Here is a 13,087-nt window from a genome sequence, read left to right on the forward strand (position 1 = left end):
CATTATATGTGTATAATGTAAATAACCCAAGACGACGACCTGTCTCTAAATTTACACGAAAAAAAATACCGTGCTGGCTTTTTAGAATTTAACTAAAATTCCAACAGAATCCTAGGCACTTTTCATTCCATCGTATGCATGGATCACTAAAAGGTGGAATGAAAATGGAGCGGAGAACTGGAGGAGCCAGCTAGCATACGATGGAGTCAGACGACGCGGAGCCGCGGACGGGGGTGTACGGACCGGACCAGCTTGCCTGGGTCACCTGCCAGAAACGGTCTCCTCCAAGCCTGGACGCGATCCCGTCTCAGGCGAAGCGCTTTCCCTCTTCAGACCACACCACACAGGAGCAGATCGGGAATTGACCCGGCCCAGCCCACCCGGTCGAACGTTTCCACCCACCATTCGTCCGTTCCATTCCCCCCCGCCGTCTCCTTTCTCCTATAAATAACCTCCCCCCTCGCTCCCAGCTCCCATCAACCCACCACCCACCAGCTCTCACATCCTCAGTCATCGCTCATCCAAATCCACTCCAAGCGACCTCGATCCGCACCGCAGAGCGAGCAAGTGCAATTCTTTAACCTTCGAAAGCACACCGACACCTGATCCAAATCGGCCATGGCGGCGGCTCTCCAGGCACAGCGCCTCTTCCTGACGGCCTCCACCTCCTCGTCCTCGCCACTCACGACGCGGCCGCCGCGCCGGACCACCGCTGCCGCCCCCTGCCGCGCCGGCCTGCGCGTGCCGTCCGGCGTCCAGACAACAACCGCGTCGTCGTCGTCCATCCCGGCGGACGGCGGTCTCGGCGGCATCAAGCTGGACTGGATCGACGTCACCACCAGCACCAGCAGCATCGGCTCCCCCCTCGCCGACCGCAACACGGCGGTCGACAAGCTCCGCGCGGTGGCGGAGGCCGCGGCGGACCGCGCGGAGATGCACGACATCATCGGGCGGCAGCGGGACAACTGGAACCACCTGCTGCTCCACTCCACCAACTCGCTGACGCTGGCGGCCTCCGTGATGGCCGCGCTGGCGCCCGCCGCGCCGGCCACCGTGGCCGCGCTCAAGGCCTCGGCGGGTGTCCTCCTCGCCACAGCCGCCGTCACCATGGCCGCCGTCAACAGGGTGCAGCCGTCGCAGCTCGCCGAGGAGCAGCGCAACTCCACGCGCCTCTGGAGGCAGCTGGAGCGCGACGTCCACGCCACGCTGGAGCTGCGGCACGCCGCGGAGCTGACCCAGGCCGACGTGCAGGACGCCATGGACAGGGTGCTGGCGCTGGACGCCGCGTACCCGCTGCCGCTGCTCCCGGGGATGCTGGAGAAGTTCCCCAAGGCCGTGGAGCCCGCGCGGTGGTGGCCGCGCCGCCGCCCGCACCAGCAGCCGAAGAGCAGCAGCACCACCACCCGGTCCAGGAGCTTCGGCCGCCGCAGCGTCAATACCAAGACCACCACCGGCAACGGGTGGAGCCAGGAGCTGGAGGAGGAGATGCGCGGCCTGCTGCGCGTGCTTCGAGCCAAGGACGAGCACCAGTACCTAACGGTGGGGAAGCTGGTCCTGTCCATCAACCGCGGCCTCGCCGTGGCGGGGCCCGCGCTGGCCGGCACCGCCGCGGTAGCCGCAGCCTTCATCGGGACCGGCGACGGCGCTTCATCTGCCTGGGCGTCCGGCGCCGCGGCGGCGTGCGGCGCGCTGGCGGCCTGCGTGAACACGGTGGAGCACGGGGCGCAGCTGGGCATGCTGTTCGAGCTGCTGCGCAACTGCGCCGGGTTCTACCGCAAGGTGCAGGAGGACATCGAGGCGGCGCTGGGGGAGGCCGACGTGGAGCGGAGGGAGAACGGGGAGGTGTTCCGGACCAAGGTCGCGCTGTTACTGGGACGGGACGCGGCGGAGCTCCGGCAGTTCAGAAGGATGGCGTCGGCGTCGGTGAAGGATGACGATATCAAGGACTACGCCGGGAAGCTTTTCTGATCACACTGCAGCATGCGGTCGGTGAAGGATGAATTAGCTCTCAACACAAATGAGTGTTCGTACATACAGTACTCTAGATAGGAAGAATTATTTTTGTGAGTAACAACAATTCCAACTTGAAATGACAATTCTTTGATTGAGATTATATTCACCCATCTTGTTGGATCCCAATTAAGTTCTGATTCTAAATCAACAAGCTGAGTTTACATATGGTATGTTGCAACGGCAGTGTGATCTGCTAGCATACCAGTCACCAGTGCCATGCCTGGGAACATGCATGGTCCACACGGAGTCGTGGGTTCGTGGCGGTACACAAAACCGGCCGCGCGCGGGCGCCGGCAGACGAAGGCACCGGGCACCGGGGTCGCGTTGGCCTTACTGAGTTGTGTTGTGTCACGGTGAGCGCCACCAAAACCGGCAACCGACGCGAAACGAGACCCAACCCAAGCGCGGCCGGGACGGGGTCACATGATCTTTGTCCCTTTGCGTGTGTAGTGCTTGGCCATGGCCAGCGTTTCACACTTGTTTTCAATTTCAATTCTGTCCGTGTGCGGGCCGACGAGACAAAACGGGCGTTCGTTCGTTTGTGCCTTTGATTTGACCGGCAGCTCGTGCAGGCTCTGTGATGCATGGAAACTGAAACTGAAACTGTTCGTCGGAGCGAATAGTTAACGGTTAGGGTGGTCAATTCAACCCTGATGGTCGCCGCTCGCCGCTCGGTCCAGGGCCCGGAACATCCGCGCACACGAGCGACGAGCCTGGAACATCCGCGCCTCAAAGTTTGGCTCCACTAGGAATTTTTTGTTTGTAAGTCTCAAATATCACCGGTATTCATCGATTTTATTTTAACTTTCATAGCTTCTTGCTATTCAAACGAGTAAGTGTTTCTCATAACTTCTTCAAATAAGGTGGGATTACCCTCCATTTTAATTTCTTCACTAACGTAGACTTTATAGTCATCAGAAAACTGGTTTGCTAATTCTTTGGGACCTTTTGGGGCCTCAGCTACTGGCACTTCCATATGGGGCTGTTGTTGGTCTTCATTGCCAAGATACAATTGATTCTACAGGCTCCTATATCACAAAATCCTTGTTTACATTATTCATCTTCTTCAAAGAGCCAACAACAGGTGTTGTATAAGTCATACAACATCAACAGTTATCGAGAAATTCGTTGTTTTGAATCACTGCAGTGGGCACGCAGTCCCGCTTCTCTTCAAGTCATAGGTCTCTATATACCGTGCTCCCCTAGATCGTTCCATCTTTTATAAAAATAGTATATCTTCCTATTTCTTATTTGGGTTCAATCTGATAAAACCATATATGACGCTTTAAGCATCGATTTAATATTTTTGATGGTGACTACGCTATCTTCCTCTCGAAACTTTAAAAGATCCAGAAATTTAGCTGTTTCTCTGCTTAGGGGTATCATTGTTATGACCGACGGTCATATTCATTAAAATCTTTATCTCACTCTTAATAAAGAGTAGTTTCTTAATTGACCTTAATTCTTACTCTTAATTCATCTTACAATTCTTCCTCTCGAAATATGGCATGAACTATACTGCTATATTGAGAAAATTGTGAACGAGGAGACACTTATGACTTACTTCATTCATATGATTATGACATGCAAATAAAGTTATTTCTCGATCCGTATAGGAGTATACTTTCCTCATTCCATTTCAAGAACTCGACGAGGTCTTTTATTAACTGTACTTTTGCAAGTCATGCTTGCATCTTTTTCTTGTCCTTTGATTAGTATTGACCATAACGGTGCATTTCTATTGTGGCATGGTCAATACTAGAATAGCATAAGAGTTACCCAAACTTCTCTCGCTATGCGGGATACAAAAACATATGGATCATCACAAAACTTCTCCCGCAATGTAGGATTGACTAGCATAAGTACTATGCCAAACTTCTCCCCATGCGGGATAAATCTATATACAAATTACCGTAACGAAAAATTTAGTCATGATGACTAACACATTCACTTATACTTTATTTTTCAATTAAATCTTTCCGTTGGTTCTAATTTAATCAGAAAATTAGTAAACTAACAAAAAATTGTCCTGAATTGGCTTGACTCAATCCTTTTCATTCACATACCCCAGCATTGTAGCCTGTTGGTATGCAGCTGAGTGATCTCGTCGGTTAAAAATAAAACTTACAAGATGCTTCTATATCAATTCTACATCACCGTTGGACAGTGTATGATCTCTGGTTGGCCTAGAGGGGGGTGAATAGGCCTGTCAAAACAAATACTCAAACTTTTATCAAATTCACCATGCGGCACTGCCGCTCTGGAGGGCGGCACTGTCGGACCGCGGCACTATCGGACTATGGCACTGCCGGACCAGAACAGCGGTACTACCACACCTACAGATAACTTCAAGTCACAGTTCAAAATCAATGAACGGAAACTTAGATCGAAGAAAATTCTTAGCCTACTGTAGGTATGATAGTCACAGATCAAGAGCTAAAAGTTATAGGAACACCACACACAAGTAGATCGACTAGAAATTCTAGAAATCACCTGAACCAATAATATGAAATGCAAGTAATGTAAATTAAGCACAAGTGACACAATGATTTATCCCGTGATTCATCTCGCCACTAAGGCTTGTCTACCTCCACATTGTTGAGGTTAGCCACTAAGGCTTAGGGCTTTCCAACCCTTCCTCGTTCTCAAGTCAAAAGACTTAACTCTTGAGATGAGGGGTGAGTTTACTAGCTTTAAGAGATGGTTATAAACCTTCTAGGGCTGCCACATAAGTTGGCAAGCTCCACGGGCGACGCTCTAGTCGGCTAGAAGCCAAGCTCCAAGAATAACAAACACAACCACCTTTGAGGATGTATGTGTATGTTTGAGCACTTGGTAGCACATATAAGTTTAAGCATTGTGTCCCCCTTTAGTACGGTTTTTTCTATACTCAAATTTAAAATATAAAAGAATTTAAACCTCCTTTGAGTTTGAAGCCATCTACATTTGTAATTAGGGGCTCCTCCATTTTGTGTAGCATCCTCGAACATGAATTTCCTGCTTGTCATCTCGATAAATCTCATTAGTTCTCTAATTGTATGGTCATTAACACCAAAACCCATAATTAGGGCTTGATTGCACTTTCAATCTCCCCCTTTTTGGTGATTGATGACAACCCAATTAGAGCTTACAAAAGATATGAAATAAATACTGAGATTTTTGAGCCATAGGTGTAGAGCCTCCCCCTAAATGTGTAAATAGAGAATTGAATTCTCAAATTGGCATAAGAAGCCAAGATTCATATTTTAGTGAAAATGATGGGGCTCCCCCTACATTCAGGCTCCTGTGGGGTGCTGCATACTGTGTCAGGTATGTAGAACATGATGCAAATGATAGTTTATGCACAACATGGTTTGCTGTTACAGCTGGGTGTGGCATTGCCGCACTAGAGTGCGGCACTGCCGCACTTGTTGTAACAATACAGATTAGAACAGACACCACACAACATGTGATACATATAAAGATATACATTCTAGCACAATTATATCACAAGCGACAATATAGATTAATATATGTCCATATCCCACACATATATAAAGTACTTAAGTAGCATTATTATATAAATAGAGTTTCTAATGAACTCTCAAACTCTCACCCACCTAATGAAGACTACTCTAATGACTTTAGCTACAGCAACCTCCTCTCCATGGTGTGAAAAAAGTTGTTGTTGACCCCTCTAATTTTCTTCTCCTTTGGCACAAAGCACCAAAAAGAGAAGAAAAGAAGAAAAACCAACACTCACTCCTCATCCGCTTGGATCGTGTCTCGATCAACATCATCACCACTAGCAGTGAATCTCATCAGTGTAGATACTATAGAAGAAAGTGGCATGGAACTAGACAAGCACTTCCTCATTCCAATTATATCTTAAGCTCATAATATCAGTGAGGCCAAACAACTCACAAGCCTTGATCACCTTATTGAATTATGGCTCATTCTTTGCCTTCATCTCCTCCTAATCAACATACTGCATCTTCACAACCTTGGATTTTTTGGAGTTAAAGTTCACATATGCATAGAAGTTGGAATGAAACTCATTCCAAAACCTATAGTCAATCTCCAAATCCTTTGGTTGTTCATAGGGATTGTTCTCATGTGCTTCTTCCACCATCTTCAGCTTTCCCGCATAATTAAGCACGGGATGAGCACGTGTGTCAACAGGATGCCTCATAACCACATCCTCAGAATACTCTCTGATGTAGCTCCTGTCAAACTCCTTAAGATGAGGTGGAGTATCTAGTCAAGTACCTCGAGGAATGGTGTGGCCAGCCCTCTCTAGGTTCTCCTCATTCTGGATCATCTGATCTCTCCTCCCCCTATCTCTAGCAACATCTCTGCCTACTGCACTGTTGCTGCCCCCTGTGGTCCTACCACGCCCACGATGAGGTGTCTGCTTATCCCGAGGCTCAGTCATCTTCTTCTTCCCCCTCTGGTCATCATCACCTCCAGAGGACATCTATGCAAACAAATATATGTCCAAATAAGAAACTGTACATAAGGGGTATAAAAGAACACTTGTAAAACACTCTGGATAGATAAGATGATTCAAATCTTGAGTTAGGAAAGCACTCAGAACTAATCAGGTCAGAGGGTGCGGCACTGCTGCACTCTAGGAACGACACTGCCGTACCTAGTGCTTTACCTCTCCCATGATTCAATTCTTCTCAACTATTTAGACTATTTCTCAAACATTCTCCTAAATCACTAGATAATCTCAGAATGAGTAGACCTAAATAAAAACATGGAGTTATCTACAATGTAGGTAAAGTGGCTATATGTTTAAGATAGAAACAAATCTGGTGCATAAATCCAACCAAAATAGAGAGTCATCGATGGAACAACATCTGCATTTACAAGTTCAATCTATTGAGTGCAGCACTGCCGCACCCAACATGCAGCACTGCTGTAGGTACAGATGAGGTTCAACCCATGAATCTTTGTTTCGATTCAATTCATCCATCAAACTAGTTTCTACCCTAATCATGTAGTCACTAGAAACTATCTTCCAATAAATATAGAACTCTATGGCATAGATCGAGATTATGTTAGGGTTTCACCTTGATTCATGCGGATTGAGGAGGAAAGAGATGAATCGGCTCCGTCCATGAGCTAGGGCTGCTGCTGATGATGACATAGAAGAACAGCAGCAGGCCGCGGCAATGTCGGAGGTAGCAGTGTAGCTGGACAGAGCGGCCACGGGTGCTCGCTGTGCGCGCGTGGAGGAGAAGAGAGGCGGCGGCTGGGAGATAGGAGAGGAGAGGGTTACCTGGGGCTAGGTAAAATAGTTAGAAAAGATGCCCCCCCGGTAACAGCTGATATGGGCTAAATTTCTAGTTGAAACTCAAAGTGCGGCACTGCCGCAGGGCAGGCGTGGCACAGCCGTACTCCCCAGACCAGTAAGATTTAGCTACTAACTAAATACCTCTATATATATAGGATATGGACACATATCTCAAGCACACTATGATCGGCAATAAATAATCAAAACAAACAATGATCATAATGCACTTGTTTCTTATGATAAAACATTTTAAGCACAATATTTATACTTTTACAATTCATTTCTCCTATCCATGCTAGTTCATCAATCAAGGTGTGCTATAGTTCAAACCACATTACAAGAATCAAGAATATTTAGCTCACTACGCAAAGCACAAAACCTTGACTCATCAAGAGGCTTAGTGAAGATATCGGCTAGTTGTTTTTCAGTGCTCACATGGTGAATTTCGATATCTCCTTTGGCTTCATGGTCTCTCAAGAAATGGTGTCGAATGTCTATGTGTTTGGTTCTTGAGTGGCTTACGGGATTGTTGGCTAACTTTATGGCAATTTCGTTGTCACACAAGAGTGGGATTTTTGTGAAGTGATATCCAAAATTTTGAAGGGTTTGCCTCATCCAAAGTAGTTGAGCACCACATGTACCGGCTGCAACATACTCGGCCCCAGTGGTGGAAAGGGCTACACAATTTTGATTTTTAGAACTCCAAGACACTAGGGACCGTCCAATGAATTGACATATCTCTGAAGTGCTTTTTCGATCTACTTTGCAACCGGCATAATCCGAATCCGAATACCCAAGTAGATCAAACCTAGAGCCCTTAGGATACTACAAGCCAAGGTTAGGAGTGTCTACTGAATATCTCAAGATTCTCTTAACGGCCACTAAGTGACACTCTTTCGGGTTAGCTTGAAATCTAGCACACATGCACACACTAAGCATAATATCGGGACTAGATGCGCACAAATAAAGTAGAGAGCCAATCATGGATCTATATACCTTAGTATCCATGACTTTCCCTTCATCATTGAGATCTAGATGTCCATTGGTTGGCATGGGAGTTTTGATAGGCTTGGCATTCACCATGTCAAACTTCTTGAGTATATCATGGGTGTACTTCATTTGGCTAATAAAAGTTTCATCCTTCACTTGCTTGATTTGAAATCTAAGGAAGAACTTTAATTCACCCATCATGGACATCTCAAATCCCTTGTTCATGATCCTACTAAATTCCTCACAAAAGGAATGATTAGTACTACCAAATATTATGCCATCGACATATATTTGGCACACAAATATATCTTTGCCAACTTTGTTAGTGAAAATGGTAGGATCAGCTTTGTCTATTTCAAAGCCTTGTTTAAGCAAGAATTTCTTAAGGCATTTATACCATACCCTTGGTGCTTGCTTAAACCCATAGAGCACCTTTTAGAGTTTGTAGACATGGTTGGAAAACTTGTGATCTTCAAAGCCCGGTGGTTGCTCAACGTAGATAAGTTCTTGAATAGGATCATTGAGAAATGTACTCTTCACATCCATTTGATATAGCTTGAAGTTGTGATGAGCGACATAGGCTAGAAGCATTTGAATTGCTTCAAGTCTTACCACCGGTGCATATGTTTCTCTAAAGTCCAAGCCCTCTACTTGAGTGAAATCTTGAGCAACCAACCTTGCCTTGTTTCTTGTCACCACTCCATTCTCATCTTGCTTATTGCGGAAGACTCACTTGGTGCCAATGACATTGGTATTGGATCGTTCCACCAAACTCCACACTTGGTTTCTTTTGAAGTTATTGAGCTCTTCTTGGATGGCCATCACCCAATCCGGGTCTCTAAGTGCTTGTTCTACCTTAAGAGGCTCTAAAGAGGAAACAAACGAGTAATATTGACAAAAGTTTGCTAAATGTGAACGAGTTGTTACCCCCTTTGAATGACTCCTAAGGATGTTATCAATGGGATGATCCCATTGTATTATTTGCCTTAGCCTTGGATGCTCAATGACCTCTTGTTCATCTTCTGGATCTTCATCATCATCTTGCTCAAATATGGGTTGTAGGTTTTATTCATGAGCTAGAGTTGAATCAGCTGCTGCTGACTATGTAGGTGCGGCACTACCACGCTCTAGAGTTGCAGCAGGTGTTTGTTGTAGTGTAGCATCAGGTATGTCAGCGAAAATTGGTGCAACAACAACTTGAGGAACCTCCACTTCATTGGCTTTATCTTCTTGTGGTCTAATATCACCAATCACCAATTGCTTGATTACAACACTTGAATCAACTTGTTCTACTTGAGAGCCATTAGATTCATCAAATGTCACGTCTATTGCAATCTCAACTCTCCCAGAGGTTTTGTTGAAGACACAGTAGGCATGCTCAGTTGATCCATAATCAAGAAGAAAACCTTCATCAACTTTAGGTGCAAACTTAGAGGTTTTGGGTTTCTTGTTAAGTATGAAACACTTGCGCCCAAACACTATAAAGTAAGACATCTTAGGCTTGTTACTGGTTAGAAGTTCATATGAAGTTTTCTTCAACTTCTTGTGTAGGTAGAGGTGGTTGATGGCATGGCAAGCGGTGTTGATGGCATCAGACCAAAAGATGTCCGACGTCTTGTACTCATCTAGCATTGTCCTTATCATATCAATGAGTGTACGGTTCTTCCTCTCTACTACACCATTTTATTGAGGGGTGTATGGAGTTGAAAACTCATGCTTGATGCCCTCTTCATCAAGAAACTCCTCAACTAGAGTATTCTTGAATTCGGTCCCATTGTCGCTTCTCACTTTATTGATGGGAAGACTGAACTCCTTTTAAACTCTTGTAACAAATATCTTCACCTTCTCTTGAACTTGGCACTTGTCATGCAAGAAAAATACCCAAGTGAAATGCGAAGAGTCATCAACAATAACAAGACCATATTTGTTACCCCCTAATACTTAGGTAGGCGACTGGTCCAAAGAGATCCATATGTATTATCTCCAATGGTTGCTTGGTGGTCATGATGCTCTTTGGTGGGTAAGGTGCTCCAACTTGCTTTCCGGCTTGACAAGCGCTACAAATTCTATTTTTCTCAAAGTGAATATTTGTTAGTCCAAGGATGTGTTCATCTTTTAGAAGTTTGGCCAAGTTCCTCACCCCAACATGGGCTAGTCGGTGATGCCAAAGCCAACTCATGCTGAATTTTGCCACTAAACAAGTCTCAAGCTTAGCTTTACTTTTATTAAAATCAACTAAGTAAAGCTTATTCTTTAATTGACCCATAAAGACAATAGATGAATTCTCCCAAGACTTCCACACCCTTATCCGAAAAGAGATAATTGTAGCCCATCTCACACAATTGAGAAACAGACAACAAATTGTAACTCAACGAATCAACATGTAATACATTTGTAATTGAATGCTTAAGGGTTATAGCAACTTTACCAAGACCAATCACATCCCCCTTTGAATTGTCTCCAAAGACAATATTTTCATTTGAGTGCGTCATCGGGGAATATGATGAGAACATACTCCTTTCTCCGGTCATATGATTTGTACATCCACTATCAAGCACCCAACTTGATCCACCGAAGGAGTATGCCTACAAACCAAGTTTAGTTGCTAGATTTAGGTCCCCAATTTGACTTGGGGCCTTGCATGTTAGTCACAAGAATCTTAGAAACCCAAATAGAAGTATTCCTATATATGTCGGTTTCCTTTCCAACATATTTTGTTACCACTTTCCCATTGTTATTGTTCCTCAAAACAAAGCATGATGTCAAGCTTTGTCGAGGTGCATAAGTCTTCGGTTGATAGGCATACTTATTCTTGGTGGCCCACACTGATTCTTTAGGCTTCTAAAAAAATTGTTTCTCCTGGTACACCTTCTTCTTGGGCATAATTTGATTAGGAGCAAAATTGGTAGCCTTCCTATTTTTGTGGGGCGCGGCAATGCCGCCCTTCACCGTGGCACTGCCGCTCAAGGACGCTGCACTGCCGCGGTCTGTGTAGGTTGATCTGTACCAATTTTGCTCTTCCTCTCAAACTGCACACACTCATAGCCATTCACTATCCTTCTTCTATTTGAATTGGCTCCTTTTGTGTGTCTAAGCCCATGCTTGATTGAGGGATGCCTTCCTTGCTTAAATTGTGGCCCTTTTGATTTATCATTCTTCTTGCCATTAGATTGGGTCTCACCCATCCACCCTTTTCCAATGAATTTATTGAGCCTAGCAATCTCCTTTCTCATAGCCTCTATGTTTGCAAGGTTAGTAGAATAGGCATTCAAATTAAGATTAAAACATTTTTCCACAACCTTAACTAGTGGAGGGAGTAGAGGTTTCCTTTGCCTTAGGGAGATGTGAGTTGCTATCCCAAAGAATGCCATATTGCATGTCAAGTTCTTTGTGCTTTTCATCCAAGTCATATTACTTTTTCTTGAGAGTTTTATTTGTTTTCTTTGTAATAGCATGGTCCTCTTGCTCTTTGGCCAAAGCCTTGCGCAAGGATTCCACCTCACTTCTCTCTAATGTAAGAGCTTCTTTGCAAGCAATGTAGAGATCCTCTTGTTGGATAAGAGTCTCTTCTCTAGATTCTAGCTTGGCTTGGACACTCTCTAAATCCTCCATTAGCTTAGTGATGAATAATTTAGTCTTTTCATCTAAATTTTTAGTTATCATGTTTATTTCTTCATTACTAGATTCACATCACTAGAGCTATTATTAATATCACTACTAGAGATATCACTAGGAGGTGGATGAGATTTGGCCTTCGATTTGAATTTTACCTTCTCACCCTTTGCCATGAGATAAATGTGAGGGGAGTAGTAGCTATCGTCGAATATGTTGTTGAAGAGCCTTGGTATAGGGGATGACTTGTGAATAGCAATGGTTGCAACCTTCTCATCCTCCTCACTTGTGCTTTCTCTAGTTGAGTCTCATTCATGTCCAATATGAGCCTCTCCCATGTACCTCTTGCTCTTTCTACGGTCGGCCTTCTCCTCTTTCTTGTCCTTCTTGTATTTGTTATCCTTGATCTCATATGGACACTTGGCAATGAAGTGATCGGTGCTTCCACAATTGTAGCATGCCCTCTTTTCTTGTTTGGAAAACTTCTCTTCACTACCTTGTAGCCTTGCTTCTTTAGCCCCTTGTGAAATCTCTTCATAAAGAGAGCAACATCATCAATCTTCTCATATTAATCATCATCATTTTTACTTTCACTTGAAGATGATGTGGTCTCTACTCTTTTTTGAATTTGCTTGCTTGCTTTGGGCTTGCTAGTTGAAGCTTGTTGGTTGATCTTGGACTTGCTTGTAGAGCCTTGCTTGCTTGATTTGTTGGCCTTGAGAGCTACATCTTTGATCTTGATGTCCTCTAGCTTTACTTGTAATTCTCCAAGTTTCTTCCTCTCATTTGCTTCTTCTCTTTTTATGTCAAAGGTCAAGATCCTTCCAAGTACATCATTTGGTGTGAAGTACTCAAACTTCTTCTTGTCTCTAATTAGAGTCACTACGGTCTCATTTCTAGGTGAATAAGCCTCCAACATAATCTTGACAACTTTATGATCATCTAGTTCATCACAACCACAGCCTCTAATCTTACCCACCAATATCATCAACCTATCAAACATATCTTGTGGCCCTTCTTCATCCAAGATTACAAACTGGTTGAGCTTTGACATCAACAAGTTAATTCTTGCCTTTCTCACTTTGTCAATACCTTCATGTGCTAGGTGCAAACTGTCCCATATTTGCTTGGCAACATCAACTCCAATCACTCTATTGTACTCATCACCATCCAAGGCACTAAGCAACACAC

General features: G+C 44.8%; 2 protein-coding genes across 2 annotated transcripts; one reads left to right on the forward strand and one right to left on the reverse strand.

Annotated features, from left to right (window-relative positions):
- Window positions 1-496: 496 nt before the first annotated feature.
- On the forward strand, window positions 497-2,123 carry LOC136471480 (probable F-box protein At4g22030). The gene has a single exon (XM_066469210.1). The coding sequence runs from the start codon at window positions 619-621 to the stop codon at window positions 1,966-1,968; it is 1,350 nt and encodes a 449-aa protein (XP_066325307.1). The 5' UTR covers window positions 497-618; the 3' UTR covers window positions 1,969-2,123.
- Window positions 2,124-9,385: 7,262 nt separating this feature from the next.
- On the reverse strand, window positions 9,386-9,916 carry LOC136468808 (uncharacterized). The gene has a single exon (XM_066467237.1). The coding sequence runs from the start codon at window positions 9,914-9,916 to the stop codon at window positions 9,386-9,388; it is 531 nt and encodes a 176-aa protein (XP_066323334.1).
- Between the last annotated feature and the right edge of the window lie 3,171 nt (window positions 9,917-13,087).

This window comes from Miscanthus floridulus, chromosome 8 (genome assembly GCF_019320115.1).
Source record: "Miscanthus floridulus cultivar M001 chromosome 8, ASM1932011v1, whole genome shotgun sequence".
Taxonomy (NCBI): domain Eukaryota; kingdom Viridiplantae; phylum Streptophyta; class Magnoliopsida; order Poales; family Poaceae; genus Miscanthus; species Miscanthus floridulus.